The sequence below is a fragment of the Neoarius graeffei genome, chromosome 28, assembly GCF_027579695.1.
Source record: "Neoarius graeffei isolate fNeoGra1 chromosome 28, fNeoGra1.pri, whole genome shotgun sequence".
NCBI classification, from domain to species: Eukaryota; Metazoa; Chordata; class Actinopteri; order Siluriformes; family Ariidae; genus Neoarius; species Neoarius graeffei.
In genome coordinates this window covers 5,565,959-5,586,462 of record NC_083596.1, presented here as the reverse complement: position 1 = coordinate 5,586,462, position 20,504 = coordinate 5,565,959, and the positions used below count along the sequence as shown (strand labels likewise).

The window sequence follows — 20,504 nt, the reverse complement described above, 5'->3', positions numbered from 1 at the left end:
TTTGACAAAATAGATGAAGTAAGCCTTTATGGAGGTTTGTATCAGCCAATGCCGGGGTGGCCCTATATTTAGCCGGGACCATCCCCGGCCCAAACCATCAATGGTGGCCTGCTTGGAGCATGGGGAAAATAATTTTCACTAATTTTGGTCACTGATCTTATTCTTGCATTAATCATCAATTCAACTGCACTCTGCATTTTCACATGGCAGCCCAGACGCCGACAGCATCGCAGCAGATTAAATAGGCGCTACCAAATAAGGAAATTCTCCCCTCCCCTCTATTGCAGTTGGTTTGGTCCAAGACTCCTCCTCTGTATTGCGGGGAACTTAAACAACATTGGCGTGAAACAGCGCGCGTCAGTGATGGAGGGCAGAAAGAGGCCAGGTGGAACCGAAAGGGCGAAGCTTAAAAAAAGGAAGGAGGTGGCAGCAAAATGTGCCAAATTGACAGATATGTTCTCAAGACCAGCTGGTAGGTTACGAAAGATATGGAGTATGATAACCCTGTTTGTCGATTTTATCAGTCTATGCTAGGCCTATAATGTGTCGATAGTTTGCGATGTCGATTCAGCTTTTTGATGTCATGTGAAATCTCGCAATTTACACGGTATAGATGTGGTGTATGTCTTAATTCTAAGAAGAACCGGACATTGCTTTACATCCCAGTTATTAACAATTTTAGATGAACAGGTCCCAAATGTGCTGTTGCGCGTTATTTCCTCATCCAGCCTATTTCATCTCGCTGTCACACCGTGCATTTCCACAGGCGTGCGCATATTGTGGTTATGAACACATAGGCCTAGAAGTCATATTTGATGTTAAATAATTGTTGTTAAATATATAACTTAGAAGAGGTGTATGCGTATGCCAATATTCTAAGCAGAATCGAACACTTGCTTTAGCCTACATTTCATTTAACCCTTTTTGAGTTGCTTAATGCGCCCTCACGCTTTATCTGCCGGTTGCTGAGTACCCAGCACTGTTGATTTGCCATTATTTTCGAGGCGTATGCGGCATGTAATGCACAAGCATTGGTTCAAATGCACGCGAGAACCTATATTGTTAAAGTGAAGTGAAGTTTACCTGAATTTAAACCAAATAAAAAGCATTGTGAAAGAACAGCTATTTGTTTTATCTTTTTTTAATGTACTCAAATTCCTCCTCCATTTCAAAGTGGCCTGAATGTGAATTAAACTCCCGGACTGAAAACAGGGCCCACTCCGGCCCTGGGATCAGCTGTCACGAAGGGCATCCGGTAGCCCTCTGAACGCAGCCCTTGAGCATAGTGATATCCATGCTGTTTTTGTAGAGGTACTATGGTTTTTTTTTTGTTTTGTTTTGTTTTTTGAGGTGTAACCTGGTTGCTCACTTCTGCTCTGATTTCCATCCCTAATGTGAACCGCACTCTGTATATGTATCTGTGTTTGCATCCACAGGGCCTACCTAGATGTGAAGGAGCTGAAAGATATCCTCAAAGTGGACGGCTCTACACACCTCAACATCTTCTTTGCCAATTCCACTAATGAGGACCTGGCTGGAGTGGCAACCTGGCCGTGGGACAAGGAGGCCCTGACCCATCTCGGTAATAAAGTGTGTTTAATTTCCACTGGATGAAGAACAAATGAGCTCCTGCTTTGATGTGTTCCTGATTGAGTGTATAGCTGGTGCTATTCTTGGTGTAACTGCATCTCAGAAGTTCTGTTTCATTTCTTATGGACCCCCCGATGCGTCCAGGGTTTAAGTTGTACTTTTAAGGTTGTACAGCCAAATCAATCCATCATCTGATTTTGAGTAAATGAGTCGTAGGTGCCAGCGCCTTGTTTGAACTTTTCAAAGTTCTAAAAAAGGAACAAAAATAACCCAACACAGATTGGCAAATATGATTTTAATTAATTCCAGCTTCCTCACTACATGCTTCCATTATTCTTCCAGGAGGCATCGTGTTAAACCCGTCTTTCTACGGCACGTTCGGCCACACTCACACCATGATCCATGAAATCGGACACAGCCTGGGCTTGTACCACGTCTTCAGGGGCATTTCAGAGATCGAGTCTTGCAGCGATGCTTGTCTGGAGACGGAGCCTTCGCTGGAAACAGGGGACTTGTGCGCCGATACGAACCCCACACCTAAGTACAAGCACTGTCGAGACCCTGAGCCTGGAAACGAGACTTGTGGCTGCAGCAACTTTATCCAAACACCTTTCAATAATTATATGAGTTATGCAGGTATGAATACATACACATAATTAACATGCATATTCCTTTGCATATTAATGAGCCTGTCATGCTATGCTACAGCAGACAGAACATGAGCAGTAACTGTGCTATATTTACCCACAGTAATGTTTGTTTCGCTGATATTTAGCTCAGTTTTAGTTCTAAGACAGCGTTTAGTGTACAACCTACATAGTGCACCATATATCCAATACACAGACTTAAAAAACAAAAACACAAACAATAAACTCCCACTGGAAAATTTCCTTTTGGACAAAAACACTTCTCATTCTCATTATCTCTAGCCGCTTTATCCTTCTACAGGGTTGCAGGCAAGCTGGAGCCTATCCCAGCTGACTACGGGCGAAAGGCGGGGTACACCCTGGACAAGTCGCCAGGTCATCACAGGGCTGACACATAGACACAGACAACCATTCACACTCACATTCACACCTACGCTCAATTTAGAGTCACCAGTTAACCTAACCTGCATGTCTTTGGACTGTGGGGGAAACCGGAGCACCCGGAGGAAACCCACGCGGACACGGGGAGAACATGCAAACTCCACACAGAAAGGCCCTCGCCGGCCCCGGGGCTCGAACCCAGGACCTTCTTGCTGTGAGGCGACAGCGCTAACCACTACACCACCGTGCCGCCACACAAAAACACTTGTATATAATAATTATTTGATTTATTTTTTATTTTAATTCGAAAACAGAGATATTAGTAAATATAAAAAATAGAAAAGTAGAAATATGGTCTGCCATAAATTACGTTTTTATTCTGACCGTCTTGTGTTATGAAGTGGAGGAAGTGTTGCGACCTGGAAGTTGGTTATTTTGCTAGAACACATGATATCCTTTAATACTTTTTAAAATCCATTTATGGTTACAATTAATGTTGTGAAACGTGCATGAAACAAGCTAGCTCCTGTCATTGTTGACTCTATATCGGGTGTAAAATTTGTGCCGTGATTTTTTTTTTTTGAGACAAAAAAAAAGAAAAACGGTAAAGATATTTCAATAATATTAGCTGGCATTGAGTGGTATATCAGATATATTCCATTCAGCTTGCATGATACTGAATGAGTCAAAGACGAGTAGCTGAATGGAGTATATCTGATATACCATGAAAAAAGCCAGCCAATATTATTATTATTATTATTATTATTATTATTATTATTATACATACACACACTCTTCATATCAGCCTTCTCGAAGGCCAACGCGAGCTTAACCATGAGTCGGTGTCGTCAGCGCAGCAGTGAAGTCACCTTCCGGCTGGTGTAGCGCTCATCAGTAGTGTTAGCGAATGCTAATAAAGCAGTCAAGCCAGTGCTATCAATAGCAAGCAGCACAGGCTAACGACTGAGAAACTAAGATTTCTGTCTCCAGACTCTTCTTTCATGCTGCACGTGCGCTCGCTACAGTATTTTTCACTCTGACTTAAGTATTCATTTCCCCGTGTAATTTACTGAGTTATTTTTAAAATCGACATTGACAGCTACACACAACAGAGCGACCTGGCAGCCTGACGCTAATCCCTTACAAAATCCTTTGCCCTGTTGCTTTTTTGGTGTCTGGCTAAGGTTCGGCTGAGCTCAAGTCCCAGCTCTAATAGTAACGGTTCACCACTGGTTGTGTATGTGTGAAGAATGTCAAATGAAGTTTTGGTCACCTTTCAGGTGTTCAATGCGTCTTTCCCAGCGAGCAAAGAAATGGTTCTGCACGTGTGCAGCAGAAAACTTTCTCTTTGGATATTCGCATCAGCTCCAACATGTGTTGACAACCATGCAGTATCATAAAACATATTCAACGCTCATTCTCCATTGGGTAGAGTGACATAATACACGTAGGATAAGCGAGATGTTAACAATATTGCATGCTATCGAACCAAATGATTGAAACCCGCTAAAAAGGAATAGAACACGTTTTTATTCCATTGAAAAAGTGTCCTGTATGTATAATAATAATAATTTAATATTACAGCTTCATCTCCGACTGTTACAAAATGCTGACACTGGAGACTCATCTCATCTCATTATCTCTAGCCGCTTTATCCTGTTCTACAGGGTCGCAGGCGAGCTGGAGCCTATCCCAGCTGACTACGGGCGAAAGGCGGGGTACACCCTGGACAAGTCGCCAGGTCATCACAGGGCTGACACATAGACACAGACAACCATTCACACTCACATTCACACCTACGCTCAATTTAGAGTCACCAGTTAACCTAACCTGCATGTCTTTGGACTGTGGGGGAAACCGGAGCACCCGGAGGAAACCCACGCGGACACGGGGAGAACATGCAAACTCCGCACAGAAAGGCCCTCGCCGGCCACGGGGCTCGAACCCGGACCTTCTTGCTGTGAGGCGACAGCGCTAACCACTACACCACCGTGCCGCCCCATGCAATATCATAAAACATATTCAATGCTCATTCTCCATTGAGTAGAGTGACATAATACACATAGGATAAGCGAGATGTTAACAATATTGCATGCTATCGAACCAACTGATTGAAACCCGCTAAAAAGGAATAGAAAACGTTTTTATTCCATCGAAAAAGTGTCCTGTATGTATAATAATAATAATAATAATAATTTAATATTACAGCTTCATCTCCGACTGTTACAAAATGCTGACACTGGAGACTCCTTCCATAAATGTCAAATAAATGTCTCTTTACAGACATCAACGTATAAACGATTACGCACTTTTGTTTGTTACGTAACACGTTTGTATCCATTACTATAGAAACCGTAATGTGTGAGAACACGCTCATTGATATAAACCTGTGATTTGTACCTGCACTACTGCCACAGCTGCTATTATAGACGATTAATCAGCACCTTCTGAATAATCAGACCAGAGAATTAAACAACATTGTGCTTATAAAAAAAAAAACCCAAAAAACGTATCTTCTTGAGCAGAGAACTGTGTAGAAATAGAAGACGACATTCAATACATTTACCTCACAAAATGATTCCATTGAGTAGTAGCTACGGTAGAAAAAAAAATCCTATGCTTTGGTGAAGTCGCTGAAAAAATGAGAAAAACAAATCTCTCATCAGGTCACCAAAAACACATGCCACTATTATTGGAACCCCTTTTTTCTAATCTTTACAAGTGATGCCAGTAAGTCTTTGTTTATTTCACACAGCTCCTCCCATTGTTTTGTGTTTTGCCCCGACAGATGACACCTGCACGGACTCGTTTACCGAAAACCAAGTGGCTCGCATGCACTGCTACTTGGACCTGGTTTATCAGACATGGCAGCCCAATTACAAGCCCCCTCCTGTCCCCATGGCATCCCGTGTGGTGGAACAACATCAGGACTCGGTCACCGTGGAGTGGTTCCCTCCAATCACGGGCCACTTTTATGACAGGTGAACTGAGGTTGCAGAGAGAGGCCTCGGGGAGGTTCTGTCTGTCTATTTCTGGTTAAGTTATACTGTATTTTTAGGGATGGTGAAACGCATATGGATATGACGTGCTCTCCAGGATCAGGTGTGTTGTCATTCGATATGTCTGAAGCACCCCTGGGGGACGGCACATGTCCCGTCATGCCCTAAATTGAAATTGTAACATTTCTGAGTGGAGACAGTTTTTATTTTTTAATTTTTTTTCTCCTTAATTGGCCATTTTTCAAGAGCTCACATGTGTTATTGATTAAAAGTCCTATTTATGATCAAATGATTAATTTACTGTCATTACAGAACCTCCCAAAAACATCTCACTGACCCAGAGACGGCGCATATTTTTTTTTTTCTTTCACATTCATTAGATGATTCAGTCCTGTGGAACTTTGTTTAATCACTCAGTTATTTTGCTCCACTTTCTAGCATTGCAGCAGTTTATTGGAAGTTTATTAGCATTTATTAGCAACACAGCCATGAGGATAAGTTGAGGATAACGTTCTGTGGGACAGGTGTAATTCAGTGACATAAGCTTCAGGGAAGCCCCTCAGGAACATGTCGAGGCATGCCGTGAGCTGGTTGCTCAATCTGTGCACTGTGTGTTTGTGTTTTAGTGTTTGTGAATGTGTGTGTGTGTGTGTGTGTGTGTGTGTGTGTGTGTGTGTGTGTGTGTGTGTGTGTGTGTGTGAGAGACAGACAGACAGACAGACCATCTAAGCCTGAAATCTGCTTGGCTGCCAAGCACTGAGAAGTTATGCTGATCCTGTTCAAACGTCTTCAGTGACTCATAAAAGTGAAATCAGAGAATTATGAACATCTGAATGTTCACAGGGCAAGCATCCCGTGTGACTCATCATTTACAGCAATGTTTTAAAAAAGTGACAAATAAACATTTAGCTGGGTTAACGTTCACATCCTGAAAAGAAAAAGAAGGCTGCATAATAATAATAATAATAATAATAATAACTAGATAGAGATTGTGACTAAAGTCACAGTGATTTGCACTAGCTCTTACAAACCGGAACGTCTGGTCACCGTACCCTATAGATCTGGAATGGTAAGAGATAGAGAATGACGCTCAGTAAGGAAAAGTTGCACCCTGCTGCCCTGAACAAAATAATAATAATAATAATAATAATAATAATAACAACTGATTGAAAAAAAAACATGAAAATTGACAGTTTTACATGATTTGAAAAAAAAAATCTCATTTTTCATGAATCATTCTGGATCAGTGATCCAGATCAGCACCAAAAGTCATAGCAAAGTAATTCAGCCAAGAGGTATTCTTCCTGTGAAATTTGGTGATGATTGGTTGAAAACTGAGGGAGAAATAGCATCCTAAAGAATGTTAGGATAATAATAATAATGATGGAGAGAGAGAGCGAGAGAGAAATAGAGAGAGAGAGATACTGTGACGAAAGTAGATCTGGAATGGTAAGAGATAGAGAATGACGCTTAGTGAGGAAAAAAGCCTGTTTTTCATGAATCATTCTGGTTCAGTGATCCAGATCAGCACCAAAAGTCATAGCAACGTAATTTAGCCAGAAGTATTCTTCATGTGAAATTTGGTGATGATTGGTTGAAAACTGAGGGAGAAATAGTGTCCTAAAAATGCTCAGATAATAATAATAATAATAATAATAATGAAGAAGAAGAAAGTAGAAAGATCCTGAATGAGAGTAACAATTTGCACCGGTGCTGCTAGCACAAATTAATTATAATAAGAGCCTCCAATACCATGGGATACTCTGTGGCACAAGCCTAGTGCCCACTGTCAATCTAATGAACATGCAACACAAAATGACAGCGATCTGAACATATTTCAAGACTAATGAAAACTGCAAACTGTGCTCTCGAACACCATCAAGAGACAGAACTACAACATTTTCCTGTAATACAAGCCTCTGGAACTTTGCATGGCGTTTAAAATACCTTTACTAGAGAGTGTGAGGAAGGCAGACCTGATCGCACAGAGCAGTAGTCATTAAAAATGAGCAGTTCACTTCTGCGAGCACTGAGCACTCGGATACAGTATGTGTATGTTCTTTTCCTCTTTCAATTCACAACACCTTAAAGTCGTTTTTAATGACTATTCTCTGTCACGCTGATACCGTTGGCCGCCCATACTCTCTGTTCCGGAGACATTCGAAACACAATAACATCTTAAACATAAATTCAATGAATTCAATTCATTCATTACTAGCAGTACACTGCTACAGTATGGCTGCACCATTATAAGATTTATGTTGGACTGAATCTAAGTTGAGTCTCCTTCCTGTCTGTTGATTTCCTAGAGAAGTGGGATCAGTGTGTGATAAATGTGCCGAAGGCCGAGTGTTTCTCCAGTACGCCTCCGACTCCTGGTCTCCGCGTCCCTGCTTGCCTTCTGGACACTGGAGCCCACGGGAAGCTGAAGGTAAGACCACGGACCACTGTGGTTTCTCTCGGATGAGGGAATGATCGTATATATATATATATATATATATATATATATATATATATATATTTCTGTTATAATGTGAAATTGAAGCCACACCCACTTCAGGTTCAAATCCGAATATCGCTATTTGGAGCAGTAAACAGATCCACGGATCCAGGTAGCGTCATGTTATCGCATCCTGTTCCTAATGCACAGCCTAATAAACCTCAGCAAATGCACGATGAGCCATGTTCCGAATAAACGAAGCATTTGGCAGAACCACTCTCGGTAACCTAGCTCATCTTCCTGAGAGCCTGATGCATTGTGGGCTTTATGAATATGTCATCAATGCACTATGAAGCCAGACGTCTCTTAAACCCCGTCCTGCTTGCCTTCTCAATACGCCTCTGATCCTCCACTCCAGCTAGACCAAGAGCTGGATGAAAAGATGAAATCAGCAAACTACCTAAAGTAGGCTGCCTTCTTTTCTCCCCCCCCTCGTGCTATGTGTTACTTCACTCGCTCTCCGAACAACTGTGGAGAGAACAGTTTGGGCAAGGAGGTGGAATTTGGCTTTTATAAATAGTCTGCACAGCTGTGCTGCCGCAGAACTCTTCAACAGCTGCTTTATTAATTATTGTTTGCGAGCACGACTGGCATAAAAACAGTGATGTGTCAGTTTGTCAGGATTGCGTCTGGGAGGAATGCTCTTACTCTGCAGATCAGTGTGTGCGATTAGGTTTATTCCTTTGGGATTTGGAACCGTGCAAAGGGTATACGTGCAGAATCCTGCGCTGCGTCTTAACTACAGCGGGGGGCCTCGAACTATTGAAAGGTTTCAAGTTGAGACAGACGGGGGACCTTCAAGCCTTTGAGTAGAGCAACATTTTTCCTTGTCATTATCGTTTATTCGGAATCCTACAGTCAGTTAAATCGGAACATTTCCTTGCCATGACACTTGAATGCTGGCCTCAGGGAATAATTGGTCATTAGGTGAGATGTTCAGATTCTTATCGCATTGAGAAAGCGTGTTCCGTGATATCTCAGAGGAGGTCATGATGCTTAACTCTGTGATTGATGGCTGTGAGTCAGGACAGCTTGTTGGCCATCCAATTGGATCATTTCCTCGAACGATCCATAGATGGAGATAGACTGCAATTCTCTTTCGGACCCCCGGCTCTTTCAGCCTGTGTCCTCATTCATAACAGTGTCTTGCAGAAACATGTCCAGACTTGCCACTGTAGCTGCGCATAAATGCTTCCCTGTTTTCTGTCTTGGAATGGTTTCCTGCGAATGGTGGGCTCCCCCTTTAGAGTGCCCCTCTTATGTGTGTGTATGCGTGTGCTTCTGCTCGTTCGCGAACCCTGAAACCCCTCGTGCAGCTGCTTGGACCTGTTTTTGTTTGTGCCTTGTGTTTCTTGGCCAGTGACAACTTTGCAACATGCCACCTTCCCACAAATGCCCTCCTCTTCTGCCACGCAGCGCAGCCCCGTGCTGAGCTGGCATGACTAGCACAGACGCAATCCTCTTGCGCCCGCTTCACCTGTCAGCCATGTCCTCATACCACCTCAACGCCTTCCCACCCTTGGACCGTGGTGGTCAACTGGGAGCACTCTTCTCTCTATAAATCTTTACAGCTGGGAATATTGTAGCCGACTAAAGTGAAAAAATGGTACGAGTGTGGGAATTATGTCGAAAAAAAGAGAGAGAGAGAAAACCTGTGGATTCTGGAAACCATGCCGAAACCAGCCAGGGTAGTTAAGGCTACTGCAAAGTGCATGTGGTTTGCGACATCCACATGAGACGACGCAAGACTTGAGCTGATTCAACCCAGGGGACTATTGCTGAGGAGACGGGATGATGGGGAAAACATATTGAAAAGAGGTTCCTTAAAAAAAAGAGCTCGGCTAATGGAATCTGTATCCGGATATTATATTAATCACCCAGGCTGCTTTGAACGTCCAAAAACAAGGCAGCTACTAATATATACCATGCTTACATGTGGCTCAACTAAGAGATTACAGATTTAAGTTTGAAATTTCACACTTTCTCTCCCAACTCTTCTGTACAATTCGGTATCGTTGCGGTTTGAGAAAACCCGATGGTACCAGTGCGAGGAAATGTCTTTGGAGTGTTGATTAAAATTTTACAATTTGTGCTTAAATTAAAGTGGAATTCTTTCTCAAGAGATGGAAATGAATGATTTCAAGAAATGCTTTATTTGAAAGAGACAGTATATTTATCTTTCACAACACGTTCATAAACAGTTCATAAAGCAATCATGTAGGGTTTATGAAAGCCTTATGTTAACCCCCCCCCCCCCCCAAAAAAAACACCAAAAAAAAAACCCCTTGACATTCTGTAGTAAGTAATTTACTTGCTTTTATTTTACAAACATCTAGAAAGTATTCATTTATTACTATCAATTTAAGTGACATAGTAGCTTCTTAAACAAGAGTCATCAGGAGATGACATACCCCCCCCCCAGCCCCCACATGAAACCAATTTTCCTAAGTTGAATTGGTTGCCATGGAAATACAGAAAAAAATTAAAATCACAGAAATCCCAAAATGTCAAAAGCCACAACTCCTCTAGTCACTTAACGTAACTCTCAGGTTTTGTGAAAAATTTCCTAATAGTTTTTGAGTTATGCTCCGGAAACTAAAATGTCTACAGACAGAGACATCGATAGCTATATCCCACCGCATTATATGCCGGCAGGATAATAACGAAGACTGCAAAAAATTATATCCTATTTAGAGAAAATACCTTTAATCATACATGTCAACCTTTGGTCAATCAAACCTGTATAACCAACCTCCAAAATCCGTATTTCCCTTATAAAATCCGTATAAGATGCAAATTAAAATAATTTACCTAAAATTTGAATGATAATTAACAATGATATATCCAAGTTACTTTTTATTCAATATTAATAACAATAAACCTTCAGAATGAATACAAAGCTCCAATGTTTGACAAAAACACAAAGCGTCACTCTAATGTTCTGAATTGTACTCCATGACAGCTTTTTTTAGCAGTCTGCACCAATACCTCACGAGGCTGCACGTCACAGCAAGCATCTGTGTTGATCTTGCCGGAGCGCCCATTCAGAATCTTTTCAGTCGCTAGTGAAAGTCGCTCAGGTGGAAATACGCTTTTCAAACAAAATGTTACTTCCCGGTTGGCGGGATTCTCACAATGCGGTGTGCGCATGATCAAAAGTGGAACGAAGTCTCGCTACCACAAGATAACGCGTGATTTCATAAGACTCTTTACTGGCTGTCTGTGGTGTACAGTACGTTTGTAAATGTTATGCGCTCTTTTATCATCGTGGGAATTGACTATAGCTCTAAATAAATATTTAAGTTTTTTTTTTTTAAAGAATCCGTATAACTTTATTTGTACGCCCGTATACTACGTTTATTGAATCAAATCCGTATAAAATACGGACATTCTGTATAGGTTGACATGCATGTTTAATATAGATTAATTTATCTAATATTTTCCATTAGGAGATTATTAGAACTGGAGGAAAAGATTATTTAGCTTAATTTTAGACGCTGTTACTTATTTCAAGCTTTAAATTTTCTTATTCTATTGGTAGATCATTTTGCTTCTTTCTAAAATTAAATGCTTAAAATTAGCAAAATTATCTGCCAACAGAATAAGAAAATTTAAAGCTTGAAATAAGTAACAGCGTCTAAAAGTAAGTGAGTTCTAATAATTGAATGAGAAATATTAGCTAAATTCACCCATATTAAAGATATTTTCTCTTAAGACATCATTTTTTGCAGTGTAGATGCTATACATATACGTAGCATTTGATAAATGTGTGTTATAAATGCATGCCTGATTACCCTTTAATTTGATGAAATGAAAATCATTAATTGAGCTGGCACAAGTTTCTTAAAGAAATGAAGTTGTATCAAGTGTACGGTGTACATAGTGCTTCATTACGGTGTTATAAATGCCTAACTGAGTACTACTCTATTATATATTCCATGAATAAAGTAACAGAGTAGTACTCAATTAAGAAATCATTCACTTGGTATCTTGAGCTGCTTTTACACGGGCACTTGTACCGGAACTAGTTACCCTGGCACAACTGGCTGTCTAAACACAACTTGCTCCCGTTTTCAAGGTGGCGTGACTCGTTCTGGAACATCTTGTTCCGGGTGCAACTTGTCCCCACTTACCGTCTAAGCACAATTGGTGGAGTAGGAGGGCTTACACATGTGTAGCAGCGTTCGTCTGGGCCATTTATCATCCGGACAAGACCACTTCATGGTAACTTCGTACCTTTCGTAGCTCCTGACTGAACGTTGGACAACTACAATCATCATCGTGAACATAAAAGTGATCCTCTCCTGCCGTTGACATTCTTGTAACATCCTGATGTGACACCTCGCATTTGCGTTTATGTTCCGGATCCTTTGTCACCATCTTTTTCTTATAAGAGTCATGAAAACGTTGAAAAACATGAAAGCATGCCTTTCATCATCTCCTGCCATTTTGCTTCGGATCACTGATTTGTGCATGCGCACTTTTGTGTTTACCTGTCTAACAGTTTACCACCGATACTATGGAATCAATTTTGTGCCAAAATGTTCATACAATACTTTTGAAATATCAAACAAAAATGACAAATCAAAATACAAAAAAAAAAGTCAATTTTTTTAGACTGGCAAACAAATTATTCGTGTAATCGTGCAAAATATCAGTCTATTACTCTTCAGAAACCTTTTATTTTTGTTCCGCGTCTTTCGCAGTTTTGTTTGATGTAATTTATTTCGGTTGCGATTCCAGCTTTCTCGTTTGCGCTCCCTGACTTTTTGCTTGCAGTTTTGCCACAAACTTCACGTGTGGGTGGGCTGTCCAGGAATGCATTCCCATTGGCTAACTTGTGTTTGACTGACATTTACGCTCAGCCATTCCCTACTCGGATTTTGGCGGACTGTTTGACGAGTGACCGATCCATTGACGGTACACAAGGATCGAGTGGACTTCAGTGGCGACTATGATATTGAATTAATTCAACAAAGTGTAAGTGCGGGACAGATGTGTTGTATGTGTTGCAGTAGTACACATTATGCAGGCGTGTTTAACGTTAGCAAGACAGCTATTATATTGGGTAGTGGAGCTAAGGCTAACATTTGACTTGCCATGAAACACCTGCATAATGTGCACTACTGCAACACATACAGCACATCTGTCCCGCACTTACACTTTGTTGAATTAATTCAATATCATAGTCGCCACTGAAGTCCACTCGATCCTTGTTTACCGTCAATGGATTGGTCACTCGCCAAACAGTCCGCCAGAATCCGAGTAGGAAATGGCCGCAACAGCCTCCGGGGGAATGGCTGAGCGTAGCTGTCAGTCAAACACAAGTTAGCCAATGGGAATGCATTCCTGGACAGCCCACCCACACGGGAAGTTTGTGCCAAAACTGCAAGCAAAAAGTCAGGGAGCGCAAACGAGAAAGCTGGAATCGCAACCAAAATAAATTACGTCAAACAAAACTGAGAAAGACGCGGAACAAAAATAAAAGGTTTCTGAAGAGTAATAGACTGATATTTTGCACGATTACAAGAATAATTTGTTTGCCAGTCTAAAAAAAAATGGACTTTTTTTTTTTTGTATTTTGATTTGTCGTTTTTGTTTGATATTTCAAAAGTATTGTATGAACATTTTGGCACAAAATTGATTCCATACAATACAAAGTAAGCGTGTAAACATGAAGGAAAGTCGGTGCAACTTGTTCTAGGTGCAACTTGTTCCCACTGCCTGTGTCAAAGCAGCTTTAAATAAGGTGAAGCAGGTACGCATAGTACATAATAACTATTATTCTATCCGCATTCACTGGATATGAGCAATAGTGCACTCTGATTGGCTGCTCTACTACTAGGATATCAGCTCATATACTGTGAGTAGAGAAAAACAAAATGGCGGTGCGTGTTGCTGTAGACCCCGAAGCCGTTTGTTTTCAGGATAATGGCTGGCTGATGAAATTATTGGCTGGCTAGCTGACTCAGCCAAAACCTTAATGGCTGCTGCAGCCACCAAAATGTTTATGGCTACAAATGGCTGATACTGGACGTCACTGTGTGGCATATATCCGGGCGAACGGATCAAACAAATGGGGGGAATAAATAGCAAATTACCACAGGTCCCCTGGTCTCTTACTTCATTGTAAATATAAATCTAGCAAGATTGTAGTTCAATGCTAATAATAAGCTAATCTGGATTGTTCGAGGAAGGCATCTAGCTATCTACTCTCACTAGCAATGACCAGTGAAGGACTGGCAGCTATCTTACTATGATGAAAGTAGAGTGGTGGAGTACTTTTTTTTTTTATCAATCTCGAAGTATGTGAAACAAACAAACAAACAAACAAAAAAAAATACCTTTACACTTTCCCTCAGCAGCGGCAAAGAATGCAGCCATCTCGTCGATATCGGAGTCGATTGATGCTCTGGGTGGGTTCCCGGGTTCCCCAGTGTATCGTGGTAACGGTGTGAGGGGCGGGAAGCCAGACAGGTAGTCACAACGGCAAGCTTGTGGTGGCTCTCTGTGCTGTGATATCAGTTCTAAATCTCTACAGTGTATGCCTATACGTCTCTATTGTGTTACTACTAGTGTGTACAGTTGATCATGTTTGTGTCACTTTTCTTGTAGCTCATGATGTGGATAAACCCATTATTTGATGTACACAATTCTTAGTGGCTCAGCCAAATTTTATTAGATAGCGGCTCAAATTGGCTTACAAAATTATTGGCTGGTGGCGGCTCAAATTCTAAATGGTGGTTTTAGCGGCGCCTGGCGGCGGCTTCGGGGTCTATGTTGCTGCACCAACCGAGGATGAAATAAAAAACAAACAAACAAAAAAAACACCCCTAAAAACAAAACCCCAAAAAAGGCAACAAAATATGGAATGAAAGTATTTGATGGTAAGAACGGATCATTTTTATTTTTAAAGAATTATTATTATTATTATAGCATTTTTCACAAATTGATCCTGTCATTTTGCCTGTTTGTTTACATTCTAAGCGAAAATTATTTTGTCGGACGTTTTGTACAAACTTGTTATTTATCGAGTTTGCAAAAAATAAAAATAAAAATGTTCTTTCTCATAATCCAGTGAATGTGGATAGAATAAAACAGTTATTCCGCAAAATCGAGTCGTACATGAGCTGATAGCTGACGAGGCGCGTAGCACCGGGTTGTCTATAAGCCATGTACAATGAGATTTCGTGGAATAAGTGTAGGAGTGCAAAATTATCACTTGTAAGTAAGTCGTACATGACATTAGCTAACATAGGTGTATTATAAAGCTGCTTCATGACAGTTTTGATTAGTTTTATTGGACAGAAAGTTTAGTGAGGAAACATCAATTCCATGCAGCTGTATGAATTAAAAAAAAAACACACCCCAGACTGTAAGAACACAGTCAGACATTTCATACTGTATGTAATAACTCTAAGAATGTTAATTCTGTTAAAAATGAAAACTAATGTCATGTAGTATACGTATAAAACGAAAAAAAAAGATTTTCCAAATGAAGGATAATTGAAGCCTCCTGATTGTTTTTTTCATCTTAAGCGTTTCGAAATAAGCCTTTTATAAATCCTATAAATAACGTCCACTTTATTAAATGCTTGTGAATGTGTTATAACATGTTTCAGATTTCAGGGGTGGGGTGGGGGGTATTAACGTGGGCGTCTGGGGAATCATATTCCCAAGTTCGTTCAATCTAAAACTGTCTTCAAACAAACAGCGCTCTGTTATAATGTGTTATGAAGGCCTGACGTAGGAACCTTTCAAATCAAGGGTCACCTCAAAATCCCAGTTGTTTAGAATTCACCCTCTGAAACAGCACATACTCTGGCCTTCCAAAAAATGTCAACTTTGAAAGTGGTTGTATAAATAGATTGATTTGACAACTCTGGGCATGAAGGTCAGACGAAGACAGTGAGTCAGTGTAGCAGCTGTTACATCAGCACCAGGTTGGTCTCCGGGTTCTAGGAAACGAGAGGCCACCAGCTCTCCCCGGGTGCAGCCTACGTGCTCCAGAGCACTCTTCATCCCCTCATTATTTAGCCATCCGAAAGCATTCAGCCGCCGCTTCTCTTAGCATCGTCCCGTTCCCACATGATACAGGGAGGTCAGCGTGAACAGACGAACACTCAACCTTCAATTCACTGCAATTAAGCTGGACACCATCCAACTGTGGTTTCCCCAATTTTTTCCCCTAGAATGAGCACTTTCCTCGACAAGCTCGTGGCCCCACAGGATTAGCTAATCAAGTGAAAATGCGAGGCACTGATTCATGGAGGAATTCTCAGGTCACCTGGAAAATAGGGCTTACTGCTGCAAAAGCAACTGAACCTCAACTCGAAACGCCGCAAGGACCGAGCAATTAGTCCACTTTGGAGCAATTTGCATAATAAATGACACTCATCCGTCTTATGAAATGACCACCTACCAATTACAGCTATTAGAATATTATGTTTTTAAATGCTTAAATAGGAAACTACACCTTTGGACATGCATGCATGCATGTGCACACACAACCCCACCCCCTCTCACCACACAAAAACGCACATGAAGTAATGCTTCGTGAAAGATTCTTGGTCAAAGTACTCTCATAGTGTCATAGCAGCCACCATTATTATTATTATTATTATTATTATTATTACTTCTCAAAAGTTTGCTCTTTGCTGGCCACACACATGCTTAAGGTAATAAAAGTGTTGACGATGTGGCCTGGAAAGCCAATTCAGTGCGCAGTTGATTAAACACTGGAATTTTGTGTGCTACCCAGAAATGAGGTTAGCAAATGGGTTTCACTTTGCCAGCTTGGATTTGCACAAAGGAAAAGCATCAGCGTCTACGGTTCTTGCCCTTCTCCTTTGCGCCATTTGATAAATGCTGGTGGACGTCACTCCAAATATGGCTGGACTGTTGCATATGAGGTGTAGCCGGAGCCTTGACATGAGACACCCACATCACTGGGCAGGCCTGCTTTCTAACTTTCTGCTGATGGAAGCACATTATGGTGGGAAAGTGTAACAGAAAAAAAAAAGGAGGGGAAAAAAACACACAAAGCGAGCTTGTTATTAGAGCATTATGTGACCTTGTGCATAAAATAAACCGTTTAGCCGCAGAGAGTTGGTGCGTGGCCAATTTGCGGCAGGTGATTTGAGTTCCTCCGTTTTCACCGCACGTACAAGCCATTATACTCCCATTGGTTACGCTCATGCGAAATTAATGCTGATAATCCTAATGCTAATCCTAATTACACACGTACGACTGTACGACTTTGCCTGCGCTATATTTGAGGCTATCAATTTTAATTACAGACATGACCGAACTTCAAAACTGAACACTTCAGCATCTCACATATTGCCTTTTAATGACTTATGTTTGAGGAATTTGATCCGTCGACTAAAGCAGTTTTAGGACGTTACAGGTTCGTACTCCACATATTTCTCCAGGAATAGAATCTGTTTGATAAGCAGAATATTTTGAATAACAATGGCCCGGATCCCGCAGTCGAAATTGCAGAGTTATTATTCTTTGTCTGAAATGTGATTAAGTAAAACCAACTCAATATCCCTCGCTGAATAAGAGAAAAATATTTGTTGGCGGACTTCAGCCAAATTCCGCTCTGCACACGATCAAAGACATTACATCATTTTTCCGGATCATCAAAACACACATTTGCTTCCACAGCTATGCTTATAGGAACTGATACGCAGACATTGATAGCCTACGAAATTCCCCTGGACTCAAGGGATTTGGAAAGAAGACTTTTTCTTTCTTAATTTCTAACATAGCAGCTGATGAATGGAGTCCTGTTTGCTTATAAAGTATTTTTTTTATATTTTTTTAAAGGAGAACTACAGTGGAGAAACGAAAATCTGTCCAGTGGTTGTCTGTGGTTGTGTTCTCGACAGAATTGGCATGGCTCACAATAAACAGTGGTGTTGCCACCTCACAGCTCCAGGGTCCCTTGTTCAGCCCAGAATTTGGTTTACTGTTTGTGCTTGCTGTCTCCACTTGGGTGTCCTTTGGGTTCTCCAGGTTCCTCTGACCTGCTAAAAGCATGCAATATGTGGACTGTCTACACTAACTTGCCCCTTGGTATGAATGTGTGTGTACATGGTGCACAGTAAAGACCCTCCCGTGCCAGGACCTGGTCTTCCCAGGCAGTCTCCCATCCAAGTACTAGCCAGGCCCTTAAGACGCACTGGGCGGTGCCGATCTCCGTCGGCCTCTCGCCTATTACATAACTAGGGTTACAGCAGGGGCCAGTCCTCTGGTAACCACAAAAGTTTGATGCATGGTGCACATCCAGAGTATCTTCCTCTTATCCAGTATTCTTGGGGTAATCTCTGGAGCCACTTCCAGCCTGACCAGGACAAAGCAGTTCCTGATGATTAATGAATGAATATACTCATTATTCAGTAACTAGAATCACAGAACAGTCAATCCTGATTACCACTTGCACAGGAGCAAGTACTTGGATTTAGCGAGCCAGTTATTCTTGTTTGGGTTTTTCCAAAACTTGGATGCTTTCCCACAAAGAGACATACCAAAAACTTTGTTAGGATGCCAGTTGAAACTGTTATACATGGATAAACAACCAGTTGTTATCTTTTCTCCCTCAGGTCCACCAGATGTGGAGCAAGTGTGTGAGCCAAGTGTTCGTACCTGGAGCCCTCACAATGGCTTGGAGGTGGGCCTGGTACCACCACCATGCCCGCTGCAGGGCTGCATGTTGCAGCTGGAATTTGCCTACCCGGTCGTTCCTGAGTCACTCACTGTCTGGGTGACATTCTGTTCTTCAGAGGAGACGGCTCTTCCTGCGATCCACAACATTATATTGCTTTGCGTAGGTGGGCATAACCTCTCTCTGGGACCCAGCGATGTGTTTTGTGACATGCCTCTGACCATCAAGCTGGACGTCAAGGAGAAGGTCTACGGTGTGCAGTTCTTCACCATGGAGCAACACCTGGAGATCGATTCCACTTTGCTCACGTCCAAGCCTGACTGCCCACTGTGCCAGAATTGTGAGGAGCTGCGTTACAGACTCCTGCGCACACCACCATTTAGTCATGCTCCGAAAGGCATCAAGCTCAGCGATTCCTCACGCAGATACGTGGACAGGTAAGAAGATCTTTAACTTCCCAAACGTCCCCATTTGGTTAATTAGATAGAAATTACAAAACTGTTGCATCACAGACTCTCAAAAGAAGTAATTTGGACATTGACCTGAAGGGCCTACATTGAGGTAGTCAGAGGTATTCAGACCTTGACTGTAACTACAGACTTGTGTTCTATTCAGAAGCTGTGTGAGTTACGCTTGCATAGTGGAGTTTGCTGAAAACAGAGGCGCGTCCCAGTTACTCATGATTCTGACTTTGCACTTCAGTCCTTTTCTTTCTGCAGTATTGGCTTGAGTGAGGAACAGGATTAAGTCCAGCGTCACTGTCTGACAGCTTAATGCAACCACAATATGTCATGCTGAAATTTATATTTTGGCTGTAAGTACACACACAAGAAAGGGGAAAAAAACTATGAAATGCCATTCAAGGCCAATATTGAATTCATTACTATAACAGCATTAATTAATTACTAGTATCATCCCTTTCAAGTCACAGAAGAGATTGGCCGAGACAGCATCTTAATTGGAGACATTACACATCAAAAAAGTCAAAGTACTTCCCGTGCCAGGACCTGGTCTTCCCAGGCAGTCTCCTGTCTCAGTACTAACCAGTTGCTTAAGGCACATTGGTCAGCGCCAATCTCCACTTCCGTAGCCCTCGGCCTCTCGCCTATTCTACAGCTAGGGTTACAGTGGGGGGGCTAGTCCTCTGGTAACCGCGAGAGTTTGACTCCCCACTTGCATCTGTATTGCAGCATGCCTTGCCAGGTACCATTTTTATGATGGTCTTTGATATGACCTGACTGTGAGTAGAACTCATGATCTCCTGATCGAGAGGCAGACACGCGAACCACTAGACCAGCTCGTGGTACAATACATATCATGAGACAATATTTTTTTTGAATGAAGTTATTAATTAAATTCAAATGAGCTTCTTTAGTCCATGTTTTCTATCCCTGATTTTTCTGGGATTAAAGTCAAGAGCTTGGGTTTAAAGGCAGTGCTCTAGATGCTACTGAAAACCCCCCATCTTGAATGCTTCTACTCAAGAACATTCTGGAAACATCAGAGGCATGGTCTAGTCTAGTCCAAGGTGATTTTAATAATCTGTATGGACCTCACAGAAAATTAACAAGTATGCGCACAACCAATCTCTGAATACGCACAACTTTTCCCTGCATAAATATTAACACAACTTTTGGACAGCTCAAATTTTCATCATTGCATTTCCATCCATGAGGGAAGTGAAGATATGTGCTACCATTTTGAGGATATTGAGG

At 41.6% G+C, this 20,504-nt stretch overlaps 1 protein-coding gene across 5 annotated transcripts in view; it reads left to right on the top strand.

The window, feature by feature from the left end:
* The window catches only part of pappaa (pregnancy-associated plasma protein A, pappalysin 1a), a 151,892-nt gene that overhangs the window by 22,492 nt on the left and 108,896 nt on the right, over positions 1 to 20,504 (top strand). For all 5 annotated transcript variants that reach the window (XR_009651874.1, XM_060912841.1, XM_060912840.1 and 2 more), the window contains exons 4-8: positions 1,437 to 1,582; positions 1,933 to 2,226; positions 5,407 to 5,599; positions 7,927 to 8,048; positions 18,728 to 19,226. Coding sequence is in view for 4 of the 5 variants with exons in the window: in XM_060912841.1 (XP_060768824.1) it covers positions 1,437 to 1,582; positions 1,933 to 2,226; positions 5,407 to 5,599; positions 7,927 to 8,048; positions 18,728 to 19,226 (1,254 nt within the window). In the remaining variant the exon portion in view is untranslated. The remainder of the gene's footprint in view (positions 1 to 1,436; positions 1,583 to 1,932; positions 2,227 to 5,406; positions 5,600 to 7,926; positions 8,049 to 18,727; positions 19,227 to 20,504) is intronic.